This window comes from Scleropages formosus, chromosome 6 (genome assembly GCF_900964775.1).
Source record: "Scleropages formosus chromosome 6, fSclFor1.1, whole genome shotgun sequence".
NCBI lineage: Eukaryota > Metazoa > Chordata > Actinopteri > Osteoglossiformes > Osteoglossidae > Scleropages > Scleropages formosus.
In genome coordinates this window covers 17,747,294-17,764,584 of record NC_041811.1, presented here as the reverse complement: position 1 = coordinate 17,764,584, position 17,291 = coordinate 17,747,294, and the positions used below count along the sequence as shown (strand labels likewise).

General features: G+C 39.6%; 1 protein-coding gene across 2 annotated transcripts in view; it reads right to left on the bottom strand.

Moving 5' to 3' along the window:
• arhgef28a (Rho guanine nucleotide exchange factor (GEF) 28a) overlaps positions 1 to 17,291 on the bottom strand; it is a 77,139-nt gene that overhangs the window by 9,249 nt on the left and 50,599 nt on the right. The window contains exons 16-35 of one of the 2 annotated variants that reach the window (XM_018736684.2): positions 15,563 to 15,664; positions 14,511 to 14,634; positions 13,507 to 13,642; positions 13,307 to 13,362; positions 12,869 to 12,926; positions 11,915 to 12,038; positions 11,588 to 11,703; positions 11,299 to 11,334; positions 10,598 to 10,738; positions 7,227 to 7,474; positions 6,885 to 7,010; positions 6,614 to 6,731; positions 5,825 to 6,079; positions 5,659 to 5,735; positions 5,201 to 5,379; positions 4,091 to 4,182; positions 3,689 to 3,886; positions 3,108 to 3,248; positions 1,678 to 1,823; positions 494 to 541 (exon numbers count right to left, since the gene is read on the bottom strand). In XM_018736684.2, the coding sequence (XP_018592200.2) occupies positions 494 to 541; positions 1,678 to 1,823; positions 3,108 to 3,248; positions 3,689 to 3,886; positions 4,091 to 4,182; positions 5,201 to 5,379; positions 5,659 to 5,735; positions 5,825 to 6,079; positions 6,614 to 6,731; positions 6,885 to 7,010; positions 7,227 to 7,474; positions 10,598 to 10,738; positions 11,299 to 11,334; positions 11,588 to 11,703; positions 11,915 to 12,038; positions 12,869 to 12,926; positions 13,307 to 13,362; positions 13,507 to 13,642; positions 14,511 to 14,634; positions 15,563 to 15,664 (2,521 nt within the window). Of the gene's footprint in view, positions 1 to 493; positions 542 to 1,677; positions 1,824 to 3,107; positions 3,249 to 3,688; positions 3,887 to 4,090; positions 4,183 to 5,200; positions 5,380 to 5,658; positions 5,736 to 5,824; positions 6,080 to 6,613; positions 6,732 to 6,884; positions 7,011 to 7,226; positions 7,475 to 10,597; positions 10,739 to 11,298; positions 11,335 to 11,587; positions 11,746 to 11,914; positions 12,039 to 12,868; positions 12,927 to 13,306; positions 13,363 to 13,506; positions 13,643 to 14,510; positions 14,635 to 15,562; positions 15,665 to 17,291 lie in introns of both variants that reach the window. The other variant, XM_029253141.1, reaches the window with a different exon arrangement.

The following is a 17,291-nucleotide window of genomic DNA, read 5'->3' as shown; positions in this document are numbered from 1 at the left end:
GACGCCCAGCATTTTCACAAAAACAACTCTTTGAATCAGTGTGCATTTTAATAATTCATGTAGTTCCCTGCATATCCTCATCCACTTAAGTTCTAATGTATTCTTTTACCTATATTATACAACTAAAAGCAGTAATCTTCTCCAGATTACACAAAGAACAAGTCATGAGACTGATTTCAGATCCAGCCAAACCTCTGATTCACTACACACACACACACACACACACACACACACACACACACACACACACACACCTTGCTATTCCCCGGAAAAGATAACTGCTTACCCCATGTCAACGGGTAATTAACTGTCTCAGTGTACAAAAGACTTTATTGTCCTATTTATGAATTATATTATATTAATACCATCCTGCTTCAGTAAATTAGGCATGACACTAAATTATACCTATTAATTCTGGTCACCTAGAGAGCAGTATTTCTCTAAGGAAGCTATTGTAAACTACTATAAATGATGTAAATGGAAGCTTTCTCACCTGCAGGCTGTACAATAATTGGGTCAGGCTCTGAACACTCTGGGCCACCTGCAGGGTAAGAGGACACATAAACGGAGAGAATGAGAGTCTTTTGTGTTGCCTCACAAAGCCACAGAGATGCTTATAGTGAAAGGGAATTAAACAGACCTTGCATCCACCTGTCAACGACACACTAACATGAAAAAAGAAAACTCTAACCAATAATTAAATGCAGTAGGCCATTGCCATGAAAAACATCTCAATATTTGTCTGTTTACACGCTTTCTGCATTTATGTATATGTAAAAGAAAGAAGAAAGAAAAAGTACATTATTCATTCAACATATTTACACACACATCTAAACAAACGGAAAACTGCAGTGTCCATTTTAACAGCAAAGGATGGAATGGAATAAAAGCATTACTGTTCACAAAGCCAATAACTCTCAAGTGTGTGTTTAACAAGCCAGAACTGAACTTTAGCTGAGACCAGTTTTATAAGATCTAGCTAAAGCATCAATGTGTCAGCACAGGAGCGTAAAGTGAAGCTGTTACACTCTGATGGCAATAAAAAGCTATGTCAATCCCTTCCACTATGGACTGCACTTTTAATATCCATTGCAAAGGCAGTTTGGCTGAGTAGCAGAACTGTCACCTTATGTCAACTGGTTTAATTAAATAGAAGAGAATTGGAAAGACTGTCCCAAACTGGACCACAAATACTACAGTTAATGTCTTGTTTTTCCATAAGATAACTATTCATTTTCGATAAATTCTAGCCATATCTAATTTGTGAAATTTTATAGACAAGAAAGAGACATGTCACACTAGCATTACTAATTTTTTGACTCACACAATATTGTGCATATGCATTTGTTTTAATTAAGGTTTTAATGTGATTTCAATGTTTATTATGCATCGTGTTGTATTGCTGTTATATAGTGTATTTTTTACTTTTAGATGTTTACAGGTTTTATTCCTTCTATGAATAATTAGTTTGTCTTATGCACCACCATGTGGCCAAGTGCTGTAAATGTTTAAGGACGCTTAAAAATCCAACCATAATAAATACATTCTATTAATTTAGCTGAATAAAACCACAATAAATATCATGAACCTAGTGATAAACTATTATTTTCAAACAAAATAAGAAACAGAGAAACATGTAAATTAAGAATCACACATTGCACACTTAATGAACTGTACCTTCAAGTTAATATTATTGGCATCCCCTCTTTTGAAGTCATTTAAAGACAGTATTACAGCATCGGTGGCAGTCCACTCCACTTCTCTTGATTCTGACTCTGATGTTTGTGAAACTGAAGTTGAACTTTGTGTGTTTGAGTAATCAGCTGAGAAAAACAGAAAAGATATAACAGATTATAAAAATATGTAAATTCAGAACTTTCAGAAACAGAATCTCTGAAGTAACTGAAAAACGTAACAAAACCACAGGGAAAATACACAATATTTTCACTTTTATAAGTAACATTTAAAAAATGACATTTGTTAAAGTGAAACCTATTTCCATTGTACTTTTAATAACCAATTAATAGAGGTACTGCAACATTAAATGTCTAAACTGAAAAATTATTTTTTTAACACACACACACACACACACAAACACACACACAGTGTCTGAAATCTCTCATCCCAAGCGGGGCTGCAGTGAACTGGACACTAACCCGGCAACACAGGGCACAAGGCCAGAGTGGTAGGGGACACACCCAGGATGGAACGCCAGTCCGTCGCAAGGCACCCCAAGCAAAATGCGAACCCCAGACCCACCAGAGAGCAGAACTCGAACAAGCCCCAAATATACTCCTATTTATTAAATTAAAATTAAAATATTAAATATTAAAATGTTTCTCTATCAGAGGGGATGCGGTGGCGCAATGGGTTGGACCGCAGTCCTGCTCTTTGGTGGGTCTGGGGTTCGAGTCCCGCTTGGGGTGCCTTGCGACGGACTGGCGTCCCGTCCTGGGTGTGTCCCCTTCCCCCTCCGGCCTTACGCCCTGTGTTGCCGGGTAGGCTCCGGTTTCCCGTGACCCCGTGAGGGACAAGCGGTTCTGAAAATGTGTGTGTGTGTGTGTGTGTGTTTCTCTATCACTGTAATTCCAAAACAATAATTTTTACATTATATTTTCAAAAAACAACAGCTGCTGGATGCTATGAGTTCACAGAACAATGTATTTTTAACAGTGGTTAGTTTTTCAATATTAGCAGCTAAAATATTTGCTATTAACACACAGTAGATTTCCAGATTTATTTTGTACACGGGGGTGTCTGTATCATAATATATGCAACTTATAACCCCGTGGACTTATGGACCACTGTGTCACTGCGTGAGAAGAGCGCTCTATAAAAAATAAAATAATAATAATAATAATAACAACTTATGACACCCATCTCATTAACTTTATTATACTATTTTTGAGTTATGACGTTTCATCACAAGGACACATGCTCCAACACAATACTGGACAATAACACTGGCTGGCCACATTGCTGCAAGACACCAATATTTGTTATTATTTCAGTGTCAGTCAGTGTTTGGGTTTCTAGTAGTGATTATACTTTGTTTACAAGACTTTCCGTTTTTGAAAAATGAAAATGTTCAAGCTACTTCTACTTACATTCTGTGGGGGATCCCTGTATGCTGCCAGTCGCAGTAACATCAGAGAGCACTCTGGGAGATCCAGGTTCAGCCAAACTCTCCTGAGAAACATTGTCCAAGGAGCAAGTACGGGACATCAGTGTGGCCTTCAGCTTCTCCGCTGCACAGGGAATGCAGACAAACACTTCATGAAGCTCTGGAGGTTGATCATCATTCTGCACATGAGCATGAGGCACTTAGGTCCATTTCAGAAACAAGTATAAATCTGAATGCATTACATTGTTTTTCATATTGCTTTAGCTTCATACAGCAGCAGTACAGTGGTGCCTGATAGCTCCTGAGCTGCTTGTTTGGGCATAGGGTCATTTCAAGCTCTCGACCCAAACACATGTAAAAAAGAATGCAATTGTAAACCAGTCCTGTACCCTTTCTTACCATGAAAACCATGTAAGTGTCCACCATGAGTTGAATTAGACTCCATGGCACTTTCCCCTCCCTACTCTAGTTTCATAGGGCCAGTATTACAGAATAGAGGCAACTTTGTCCCAAAGCTGATATAGGAAGTAGTGGAGGAAAAGAACAGGTAAAGGGGCCCAGTACCCTCTCTGAGCGCTGCCATGAGCAACACTGCAGCCTGAGGCATTTCTTCTGGACTGAGCTGGACTAGCAGTCTTGGCTCAGGCATGATTTCCTCAGGCATGATTTCCTCATTCACATTCATCCTCATCAACTCGCTGTAGATCTTCAGCTTTTCTTCAAGACTGGCACAGATCTGTTGGTCCTGTAAGTTTAGGGTCTCTACCCAAAAATTTGAAAGAAAAATCATTCACATGAGTTGCTTAATCTTATGATTACATTTAAACAGCATATAACTATTATCACATATACATATCAAATGTCTTTCACAATGATTTCAGAGACTGTGCAAGCTATACTTCCGGTTAATAAGAAAACTCTTTATCCTGTGCAATTATCTGCTAGACAGTTAGTTCCTCCTATCACCTTGCAGTTTTTGGATCCTGAGAGCTCTGGCTTCTGTGGCTCGCTTGTCTTCCTCTGACTCGCTAGTGTTTTCCTCCTCTTCCTCGGGGCAGCTATTGCAGGGGGAGGATGTCAAGAGCACGTGAGAAAGTGAATGATTATGGAAGCACTATTCAGATTTCTGGAAAAGCAAGAAAAACAAACCCAAACCACACTTAACATGAGCTTTGGTGTTCATATTCGGAGGTGGGATATGAACTGGGGTTCTTACAGAAATAAATCATAAATGTAACAATTAACTTAGTTACTTAAATCATTGTGAAAAAGTTTCCTTTCAGACAGCAGGGATGAACATGAATTGGTTTCTAGTGAGGGATGACAGAGGGACCTTAACATGGGGAGCAGCTGGATTCTCTCTGGAATTATCTTGCACACTCATATTTCCCCTCTTCCTTTGCGCTACCATGTGCACAACCTGCTGTCACATGAAGAGTTTTTATAACTTAAATACCCTTGCAATAGTGTAAGTAAAGCTTTAATCTTGCTATTAAAATGTCGATCATCTTGTGGCAAACATTTGTTAGTAACACTATGGAGCACCTTTAACAGGATAGTATCCACAAGGTTGGCAGAGTGACATGGGCAGTGATCTTGGGAAGCATCCTGACTGTTGTTTAATATCATGAACACTGTGAGCCAAATCATCAAAATGTCTCCGTCCAGTGCTCGTCTCACACCCCGTGCTTGCGGAGTAGGCTTGAGACATCGACACTGAACAGGAAAAGCACTTATTGATAATAACTGAGTGAATGAAAATACAACCTTAAAAGACAAGCTACAAATAAAATGTTTTTGTTAGAAATATTGGAAAATACACTGGTGTTGTCATAGCCATGCATAACACTTCTTATTGGAGTTTTTAAATTAATTTTAGTCAACCAATTTTCTTGTCTGGGAACTGATTATATTTTTTCCATAAGAAATAATTGTAATTCATATCATTACATTTTACACATTCATTTGACAAAAACAAATTAGCCCTGTCAGGTGAGGGATGAGCATACTCTGATTAATACATTACTACATCTCAAGTGAGATTGCCCAATTGACCACGGTTAACATGCAGCGCACCTGTCCACAGCCTCTCGGATCAGCCTCATCCAGCTGTTGCGTTCCTCCTTTGAGGCAGTGTGGACCTCATACATCTCCGGGCCAGCCGCAGACGCACTTATAAGAAACATGCCTCGCTCCTCGTTAGCCACCTCTCTCACTATGAGCTTCTGGAGGGAGATCACCGGGGGCTTCTGATCCTAGTGGTGCAAGCCATGTCAAAGAACATTATATATGAAATGAGTAATATAAGCCTCTTTGTAGCAGGTCCAAAAAACATCTGATCCATAGGAATAAATATTAATATGCACAGTTTAAAGAAAAGGTCACAAAACATCTCCCTAGCAACACAACATGTTCGAAAAGGAACTGTACAAAAATAAATTTAACAATATTGCATAATAGCTATAACAAGCTGCATCAGTAATGATTACATAATTCTGTTATAATTCATACTTCAGTATCCATGAACTGCTTACCACAGCAGCAAAAATGAACTTCTGGTCTTTTTCCTGTAGGAATATCAAAGTGTCTGTGAGCAGGAGTGCCAGGATATCTGCATGGAATGTGAAAGCATAAAAGATTAGAATCAAAACAAGTATCTGAAGATCTATAAGTCCCATGATATCCAGCTCTGTTGCTGACCTTTTAGCCTTCCTGTGGCTGTCTTCCAGTACACCAGGCCTTCATGCTTTAATGTCCTAGCCTGGATGAGCAGGTCCTGCTTGCGGAAGGTGTGGCCATTCTTCAGCTTGGCAAAAGTTTTGTTCTCCATGCGATTCAGGATGTCGAGTAGCTTCTGCTCCTTCTCGTATTCACTGACCTTCAGATCCACAGCTGCTATCACCTCACGAATAAGGCCAAGTGCTCGTGACAGGTCTGAGTGCTCCTCCGTGCCCTCTGGGAGAAAAAAACACAAGCAAAGTATTTTATTTTTGGCCAGGAATACACTTAAACTGGAATACATAGCCCGTCTTGCACAAATTGTATTTTCTCTCAGATGTACATCACTTTGGAGAAAAGCGTCTGCTAAATGAATAAATGTAAATGTTTCACAAACTCTAATCCATTCAGGAGAGTAGAGCAAAACATAAAAGGTTTTTCTGGCTGTAACTGCAAATACTGTGTTCTTTAATAAAGTTACATTGATTCAAACGTATACTACAGCAGTACAACAACAACAACAACAACAACAGTACTGCATGGTGAGGTGAGTTAATTCTAATATGCTTTTCCTCATTGAATTAACTCGTCACTCAAGATAAATTTCATTTAACCAGCAGATGGTGCAGATGAATCGTCAAGTGAAAACATCTTCAGAAAACAAACACAACAGACAGCATTTACAGCTCTAAGAATTCAGGTAGTGCATATTATTTGTGGCGTTATTTATGCAACACTATTAAATTACTAAAAAGCCGGGTAAATGAGCACCTTGGGAATACTGCAGGATCCTCTCCAGCAACACTGGATACTTAGTGATGCGCTGTGTCACCAACAAGATGCATTCTGGGATCTCTTTCCTCCGGACCAAAGAATTATAACTTTGTTGCTAGGAAAATATTACTGGATCAATGAAAGACTCATGTGATATGAAAAAAGGCAACCACAGTATTGCAATCAATTAAGACACCTTAGGATATGATGGGATAATACTAATATTAATCAACTTGAGACACCACCTTCATTAACAAACAGAACTTACTTTTATAAACACTTGGAACTTCTTGTTCTGCTGCTGGAGCTCTTTGAAGAAACTCACGGCCTCAGTGTGGTGACTGCAGAACTCCCCATACAGCAGCTTCATCTTTTCCGCATTGTCACAGGAAAACTACACCAAAATGAATAGTTATTGCATCCATTTGCACACTACATACAGTATGTACCACAGCTGCGCACACAATGACTCAGTTCCTCAAGGACGTCACTGCTACGCCCTTAACCTCCTTAAACACTTAGGTTTCCTTTGTGGATAGCATGAATAACAGTGACATGCACATGGACTCAGTGCTGTCAAAACACATGCATCTGTCCAGTTCATACACACCTGCTGCACTAGAATGTCTCCGATCCTGTCAATCAGAAAGTTCCTGCTGTTCTCCTGGGTGCAGGCCTGTCGCCGTTCCTTCATGGCACAGAAGAAGCCTTTATGGAAGTCCAGCAGTTCATCCAGGCAGGGGAAGATCTTGTCTACTGTGTCCATGTCCAGCTGCAGTTCCTCCTTCATGCCCTTTCTGAAGATCTCAGCCATGATGATCAGAGTCTGGATGTGGTGAATCTCTGTCTGCATCAGCTCTGTCACAACATGACACAACACAGTGGATTCAGTTCTTGAAATGCTTCCAATATCAGAAACACAAGGTGCTACAGGATCCCCTTCTAACTCTTTCATTTTACTGAACAATCCTTCAGAGATATCTCAAGAGTGCCTTATTCCATGAGATTCCACTTCTATGACAATGTTTAGTTTGTTTACTTTGGAGAACATCTTATGTCAACTGGAATAAAATGGTGGTGCAGTGGATAATGCTGATGCCTCATGGCTTCGGCAATGGATTCAAATCTGGTTCAGTTTGTGTGAAGTTTGCGTGTTCTCCCTGTGTTCACTAGGGTATCTTGCTATACTCCATGTGTTTCAGGTGAACTAGACTTAGTGTGTTTATGTGTGAATGAATGACTGCGGGAGAAGAGTGGCATCCTATCTAGGGTATTTCTGGCATCACACCCTGCACGTCTGGCATATGCGCTGGGTCACTGCAACTCTGCAATGGATGAGTGGTTACTGGTAATTACACTGTGGGCATCCATGTCCAAAATGTCCTTTGTACAAATTATTAAAGATATATGCTAGATTTCTGAGAGTTCAACAATTAGTTGAGATGACACAAATAACAATTAAGCATTAAAAAAGTGCTGAAATGTCTACATTTAAACTGATTTTTGAATGTCCATTTCAAACCCACTTTTATAGGACACAATGCAGTGAGCAGAGTGTTAAATAAATAACAGGCTAGGGACTGGCCAATTAGGGAACTGGCTTTTTGCCCAGAAGGCTGCAAGTTCAAAACCCTGTTTAAATGCTGTGGAGCCCAGAAAAACTGTTTAATTATAGGCCCAAATGTATGAATGAGTAACACCAAAAAACCAGTGAGGTATGTCAGGTACATCAATGTCCAAAACAGCATGATACAATAAGCACAATAATCACTTTATCAGCCAGTGTATAAAGTCTTATTTCTGTAATTACCAAAAGTTTTGCAATATTTTGTAAGAGTGCTCCACAACCCTTTGGTAAAAAGATCATAACTTTTTATTACAACTTTGCATAAGAATGCAAAGCCAATCTCTTTCACATGTCATCTGAAACAGTTAATTGCAGTAACATTATAGTAACAAATTGAATAAACATAACAAAGGTTAATATCACTCAGCTCAGGGCATTTTGGGCATTTGTAACATATTACAAACTGGATCAGGACATGCAGGCTTTGTAAACCCCATGTAAACATTAAACTAGTTCAGAATGGCTACATTCCCAAGGTTAATTCCTCAGTATGTCAATATGAAGTTCTGTGAATTAAAATGGTTTCTCACTCTTAATATTTCAGTTGGAGTTACACACACACACACACATTTTCAGAACCGCTTGTCCCATACGGGGTCGCAGGGAACCGGAGCCTACCCGGCAACACAGGGCGTAAGGCCGGAGGGGGAGGGGACACACCCAGGACAGGACGCCAGTCCGTCGCAAGGCATCCCAAGCAGGACTCGAACCCCAGACCCACCGGAAAGCAGGACCGTGGTCCAACCCACTGCGCCACCGCACCCCCATCAGTTGGAGTTAATTACAATCAATATTTCTGTAAAAGGGTGAATTAATAAGTGAGGTGTTATTCTAAGGTTTTAAAGGTCAATTTTTCAGTTTATGGTCATTCACTGAATTAAAACCAATGGCTTCAAAGTTGCAGCCACTAAAACAATGTGAGTAAAAAAAATGCTTACATCAAAACTTCCTCTGAAATTAGGCCAACTGACTCATATACTCAGCCATCATAAAATGCAGCCCCATATAACAAAAACTGCCACAATGTCTTAAGAAAATATATACATCTTTTCATACAAGAGGTTTATTATTACAGCTGCATTTTTAAATGTTACTTGGACATTTTACTTTCACAATGGATACTTTATACTTGTATCAGATATTTTGGAACAGAGGTAATACTGTGTCTAAAACCACAGTGTGTCTAAACCTAGTGTATTAACCTCTACATTACTTTGGAAACAATGACCACTGTTTAGGCACTAGAATGTAAAAGATATTTGTTAAAGCAGTTTATTGACACAATCATACATCTTCAATAACCAAGTCATCAACATACCAACTATATAACTCGTACTTCCTATAAAACTAACAATCTCAACTAATCATAACAGTTAATTAAAGTAAATATAAATCACAACTGAAACAGCAGCAACCTTAGTAAATCTTTTAGCTTAATGTTTTCTCCAAACAGACTTACAATGTTCAGCCAAAACAATCAAATAAAAATAATCTAATAACAAACATTAGTAACATTACACAGCACCTCCAATGGCACAGTATCCATGTGTTTTGCAGAATGAAAGACAGAGGCTATGATCTTGGCAATTATATATTTCATATTTTTTATATATTTTTCATACAATGCATAAATTGTACTTTTGCTGAGATGTACGTCGCTTTGGACAAAAGCATCTGCTAAATGAATAAATGTAAATGTAAATATTATAAACATCTTTGAGCAAAATTATCAAAATGTCTCTGTCCAGGATAAAATCTGCCTCATGCTGCGACTTCAGACCTCTGTGACTCTGCACTGGAAAGTGATTATTGATGATTAATGATATAATTAATTAATCAACACATAAAGGCTATATATACACACACACTTTTTTCCTTTTTTCTACAAATATAAAGTATGTTGTCGATGTCATGCATGAAATACATTTATTTTGGTAGTTGAGAGAACTGTTTCCCCCCCCCCGATAAAAGTAGTGGTAATTCAGTTTTGATTTTGATTAAATTACAATTATGAACTTCTCTGTAAAATGGAAACAAAGTTAAATGTCAGAAGAGAACTGATAACATTTGCTTTCTGAAACACCATACATACTGCACAGGGTTTTTTTTTTTTTTTTTTTTAAAAAAAAAAAAAAAAAAAAAAAGGTAAAAACTGTGCTCCACTGAAAGCGATAAATCTTTTACTTTTTTTAACCCAGTGTTTATTTAAACTGCTGTCAAAACAGAAACTCAAAAATATAAGCCATGACGTTTCAGCTGTTGCAATTTCATTTCACTATATGTCCGAGGGTGGAAAGAGAAAAGTTTGGGCTGAGCAGACTTTTAGCCCGTTTCGAAGAAGCTGCAGAACTCACCATATATTACATCCTGTCTTTTGATGACTCGCTTCTCATGCTTCTTGCAAAACTTGTGCTCCACAGCAAGACTCCAGGATTCAGGTTCATAATCCAGCAAATCCACCCTGAAGTCATTCCGTAATGGAGAGTCAACCACATCTGGAGACATAAATGAGGAGATCTGATGGAATTTCTGTCATACTATTTCTCAGGTTACATTTTCCATCATAAAACTGATCTCAGACCAGATTCAAGACTAGAGGCAGCTAACTGGTACCACCATATTTACATTTATAATCACACATCTGCATCTAAGTCTTTCTTTCTGCTGATGTAATGTACTCACCGTATTTTTCTGTGAGATGTAAAGTCACTTTGGAGTAAAGCATCTGCTAAATGAATAAATACAAATTTACATTTATTCATTTAGCTGACAATTTTCTTCAAAGTGACTTACAACGATAGGATAGCTACAGTGATTTAGTCATTAATACAGCTGGCTAATTTTACTGGAGCAGTTTAGGTCAAGTACCTTGCTCAAGAATAGTACAGCCAGAGGTGAGATTTGAACCAGCAATCCTTGAGTCCAAAGGCAGCAGCTCTAACTATCCATTTAAGATGACACCACACAATAATAGCTAATGGTGTTACTAATGGTAACTCTAATAGGTTCCATGAATTTTTTCAAGTGGGCAAAGGTTTTGAATAGGATTAATTACCTGGAGTACGAGAAGAGCTGACAGTGAAGTGCATATCTAAAATAAGCCATAACACAAGATGAAGTTGTCTTTTTTGCAAACTCAGTTCAGATTCATGTTCAAACAAAATGCCAAGTCAAAGAAATGTAATAGGGTCCTACTTCCATTATCTAACTTGGAGTTAAGGGTCATGGGGCATTCACATGGTTTAAACAATGTGGAGCGACATGTGAAAGAACAAATTTCTGTCTTATGCCCATGGCTACTTTGTACTTTGAACTGAATAGAAAAATTCTGTGGGAAAGGGCACCTTCGATGAGGGATGAGTCAGTGGAAGGTGAAGACTCCATCACTGGTAGGAGCTCCTCAGACTGCGATCGGCTCCTCCAGGCCTCAGACTCAACCTCCTGCCCCTCACTAAGCCTCCTGGAGAGGAGATCATCCACAGCAGTAACTGCATCTGTGGAGCTTCACATCAAATTGCCTGTGTCCGTCAACATACATTCTTAAAATCTTCTATGTTCACAAAGAACTCTTTGTTACAGTGTAAAATTTCTGATGATTTCTTGAAGATATTTTTCCTGCTGGATCCCTTGAGATGAGGCTTCCTCCACATGTCGCATGGTACATCTCTCACCTCTCTGTGACAACAGGGACACTCTTAGACAGAGAGGTGAGCACAGCAGCCTGGTCCCTCCTCTCCCGGGACATTATGGCAGGAAGGGAAGCTGAGGTGGGGACTGAACATGGCACTGCTGTATCTGAGACAGATATCAAAACAGGAAACAATCTGCACAGTTTCCAACCCAAATCTTACAGGACACCTCTGACATTTGCAAAAAATTCACAAAGGCTTCAGAAAAGCCACCCTAAGAATAGAAAATGTTTATTACAGATAACTGAGACATGCTTTAGAAAAAACTAAAGGCTTCATCTATAAAATACTATTACAGGAATGGAGAAAACAATATTTTTCAAATATTAAATTGTAACTGGAGGACAGTTATTTTAACAAAGTCCTTGATCACACTAGACTCAGCACAGCTGCTTCTTCATTGCTGTATAAATTTATATTCCTTTAATTTTGTTTCCATTGTTGCTACAGTGGGGGGTGCGGTGGCGCAGTGGGTTGGACCACAGTCCTGCTGTCCGGTAGGTCTGGGGTTCGAGTCCCGCTTGGGGTGCCTTGTGACGGACTGGCGTCCCGTCCTGGGTGTGTCCCCTCCCCCTCTGGCCTTACGCCCTGTGTTGCCGGGTTAGGCTCCGGTTCCCCGTGACCCCGTTTGGGACAAGCGGTTCTGAAAATGTGTGTGTGTGTGTGTTGCTAAAGTGTTTTTACCCGAAAAATGTGTATCTTGTTGGACTGAAATATGGGTATATTCTTTTCTTCACCATATTTGGGGCTTGTAACTTTGCTTTGCTAATTACTGTGAAAATGGCTGTAAGGGGAGTCTTTTATGTGAAGATCAAAAGACTTCAATGGTAAAAAAGTGCACTTTACCTCCAGACACTTAAAAGGAAGATGTGAAACAAAGCCCTGTGTGGTGTGCTAAACATTAATGAAGCTAGGCAATGTGTAACTCTCACTTACTCTGTGGGAGGGAAGCAGCCTTGTTTTTCACCGTCACTGCATACTTCTCCTGAAGTTTCTGTGTGAAACAAAAAAACCTTCTTGTCAGGAAGTAAGAAAAACACAGATGCATAAACACATACTTCACATGTATCCAACCTTCCATTCTTGAGGGAAAGTTTGATGTTGATACATATCACGTATATTGTTTAATGATTAACATAAATAGCCGCATGGCTTTGGTTTGCATACAACCATCTCTGCTGAATTCCTGAGTGACGCATCTATTTATACTGTATCACGAACATGACTCAAACCAGCAATGTTTAGCTTTGAGTGTGGAACTAGAAAACGAAATCTGAGGTTGTCAATACACCACAATTCTTGCTATATCTGGTTTTAAACATCACACTGAAATTTCACTACACTCAGGTGAATAACTGGTTAGTAGCAAGCTACCTTCATGCAAGGTGTGGCGGCATCCCGGCAGCCCTTGTGGACATTAATTGTGCAGTCTGTGGAGGGAGCGATATCACATTATGCTAGGTCTAATAATGCTACACAATCTAAAAAAAAAGTCTGTTGAAAACACTTATAATGTCATATTTTACATTAAAATTTAATTCAGTGCAATGTTGTTTTAGTAAAATGAGACTCACTTGAACAATGAAGCAGGTCCTTGCCCATCGCTGGTTTGTCACATACCAGGCACAGAGTGAGTCCAGAGCAGGACCCAGCCACAAACTGATGTCCACTCGCCCCTTTCTCCTTCCCTTCTCTCTCCTTTGCCTTGCCCTTGGACAGCCAGACAACAGGGATGTTCATAAGTGCTGAGTGCTCATTAATTCTACAATGACAAAAATCCACTCTTGGTCACTGTTTTTTTTTTTTTTTTTTTTTTTTTTTTAAAATATGTTTTCACCATGATGAGACTGACTGGTTTTCAAGTCAGGGCAAATTTTGGCTGTTGTGCTTGGAGACTGGTAAGAATTAATTATTACAGCACTGAACAGAAAGCTTTAATGGAATGTTAAAAATTCAAAATTTACAAAAGTTTGCAATTAGAGGTTTTTCTTTCCTTACAGACTTGTTCAAACTGAACGCAGTTTAATGAGCCGTAAGTCAAACTGCAAATACAGTATCCAAGGGTTCGTTTTCCACGGTTTCAGTTACCCGCAGTCAATCGCAGTCCGGAAATATAAAATGGAAAATTTCATAAATAAGCAATTCATGTATTTTAAATTTTGCGCCGTTCTCAGTAGCGCTATGAAATCTCGCACCATCCCGCCCGGGACATGAATCATCCCTTTGTCCAGCGTATCCACACTGTATCCACTACCCGCCCGTTAGTCACGTAGTAGCATCTCTGTTATCAGGTCGACTGTCGCGGTATCGTAGTGCTTGTGTTCAAGTAATGCCCCCCCCTTATTTTTTTTTTTTTTTTTAAATGAAAAAACTTTCTTTAAAAATAAATACTTATGAAGACCTGGGAATTGGTCTTTAGTTTTCGTTCTTCTTCTTCTGTATAGGAAAAAACATTGTATATATACTTTAGGGTTTGGTACTATCCATGGTTTTTTCATCCACTGGGGGTCTTGGAACAAATCCCCTGCTGGTAAGAGGGGACTACTATAATAACTGAAAGGAAAAGGTTCAGCTTTACCTTGTTCCTGTTTCGTGTGCTCGACATCCTGCTCTTCAAGAAGCTGAAGGTGCGACTCACTTTGTACTTCTCAGACTCTGCTTTGGATGGGATTATGTATTTATCCCACTCCTCTTCTTCAATTCTGTTTGCACGCAAAAAGCATTGGGTCAAAATAAATGAGCTTACGTTATGAAATGGAGGACAACTTTAATGTTACTGTTAGTTTGTTAAATACATGGGGTACCAACTCATGTAAACCATGCAATATCTACAGGAAAAATGTGATTAGTCATAATGAGGACTCACATCTAATCCTGCAGTTTTTTTTGTTGCTCTTTTTTTCTATTGTTACTGGCTTTTTATCCAAAGTCACTTACAGTGTTTCAGTTGTTTGGCTGGATACATTTATTGAAGTAAGTCAGGGAAAGTTTCTTGCTTAATGGCAGTACAGCAGTAGCTGGGAATGGGACGTGAAGCGACAAACTCCATGCCCCTAACCGCAACTCTACCTACAGACTTTTAACAGCAGTATGCTTATCATCTAAGCGCCACTAAAGGAGCAGAGAAATGTATTATTGCAGTCCATTACTGTTCCTGTTGGTGAACTGCGGATCAGACAGGTATTACATTTGAGAGTATACAGAGTAAAACTGAGAAGGGAACTTACACAGAGCTATAACAAACCAATTCTTTTGCTTTTCTTATGAGCTTATATGAAAGTGACAGATGGTTTTCAACCAACTTCCTCAGACAATTAAAAGACCTGCCAGATATGTAAAGTGCATGTACCTAAGGATGGCCCAACAAACCAGAAGGTTCTCTGACTACAAGTCCATGCTATTTTGATACAGGGCTGGTTAAACGCTGTTCTTGACAATTCAGGATACTGTGCACAGTAACTCAGATGGCTGTGGTTACTGGGTGGCGACCACTGAGAGCAAGGTGGGAGGTGGATTAATGGTTAACGGGTCATGCCAAGCTGACCCCAGGCATGCGTGGCACAGGAGTAGGGAGGGTTGGGCGGGTGGGGTAAGGTGGGGTTGAAGGGTTGGGAGTTATTGGCCACGTACTCTTTGAGGAACTCGGAGAGGGTGAGGTGTTGCAGGGACTCTGCCAGCGCCACGTTGCCCTCGTCCTCGGCTGACTGTGCCCTTTTACGGAAACTTAACTCCCTACAGGAAACAACAGAGCTCTCCGAACAAGCTGGGGCACGAGGGGGGAGGGAGGCAGGGGGAAAAACACATTGTGCACCTTTCAACATCACCACTGCATAGCAGCAGGAACAGCTCCCCAGCTTTGAAGTCTGTCATGTAAAAATGGACTGAGTCTTTTGTCTGTACTTCAGGCCTCCATAAGCCCTGGCAGGTTTCCATGACTTTTAATGAACTGCTGTGGTATACACGAAGTGATAACTGTACAGCATGCTTACTGCTAGATTTAAAAGCACACTGTACACACCACTGCATGAGCGGAAAAAGTTCTCTTTGTTTTGTGAACAAAGTGTGTTATTGTTATGGAGTAAACTGTGCTTTGATTAAGCATGATGCAGGCACAGCACAAGGAAAGAAGAAACATGTGTATTAATATACAGTACAATGCCAGTGAGAAGTGTGAGTACATAGGGTGGCCTAGTCAAAACTTGTATGGGGTAAATGGATAGAAGTGTGAAAGCAAAGTAACCCAAAAGTGTTCTGCACCTCTGGGAACTGCTGCAGAAAACATGCTGGTTCATTTCCTGCTCAAATACGTTACTCAAACACTTTATGGATAAAAACTAGTTTTCAGTAAGTGTACTCACACTTTTCACTGGTACTGCATTGTAAATACAAACTGCATATAGCATAGCAAAGGAAGATGTAAATTAATTACTATATAGGGGAATCAACAGAGCTGGGAACTCTGTGCTTCTTTTTCGGACATAATGCTTCCTTTTAGGATGTGTTGTAGAAATATAAAAAGCTCACAGGTCTTTTTTTTTTTTCAGCTGACACAATTTCTGTGTATTTTGGAAGAGAAAATGTATGACTCTGCTGCCAGTTAGTGAGATGAAAAAGGAAACATATACAGTGCATTCAGAAAGGATTCAGAACCCTTCACATTTTTTATGAGTTGTCCCTAGAGCACTCCTGTATTGTCTTTGTTTTGTGCTTAGGATCACTGTCCTGTTGGAAGGTGAACCTTCAGTCTGAGGTTCAGAGCACTCTGGAAAAAGGTTTTCATTAAGGATACCTCTGTACTTTGCTCCACTCAGCTTTCCCTCAACCCTGACTAGTCTCCAAGTCCTTGCCACTGAAAAACAAACCAAAAGCATGATGTTGGCACCACCATGCTTCACCGCTGGGGTGATATTGCACAGGTAATGAGAGGTACCTGGTTTCCTCCAGACATGATGCTTAGAACTGAGGCCAAATAGTTCAATCTTGGTTTTATCAGACCAGAGAATATTGTTCTTCATAGTCTGAGAGTCCTTTAGGTGCTTTTTTCAAACTCCAAGTAGGTTTTCATGTGTCTTTTACTGAGGAGAGATCTCGACAAAATCCCGTCTGTAATCTCTGCAGGCAATTCCTATGACCTCATGGCTTGGATTTTACTCTGATATATATTGTCAACCGTGGGACCTTATACAGACAGGTGTCTGCCTTTCCAAATCATGTCCAATCAATTGAATTCACCACAAATGGACTCCAAACAAGGTGTAGAAACATCTGAAAGATGGAATGTACTGGAGATAAATTTCAAGTGTCATACCTAAAATACTTATGTCAATGTGATACTTCAGTGTTTTTTCAAAAATCCTGG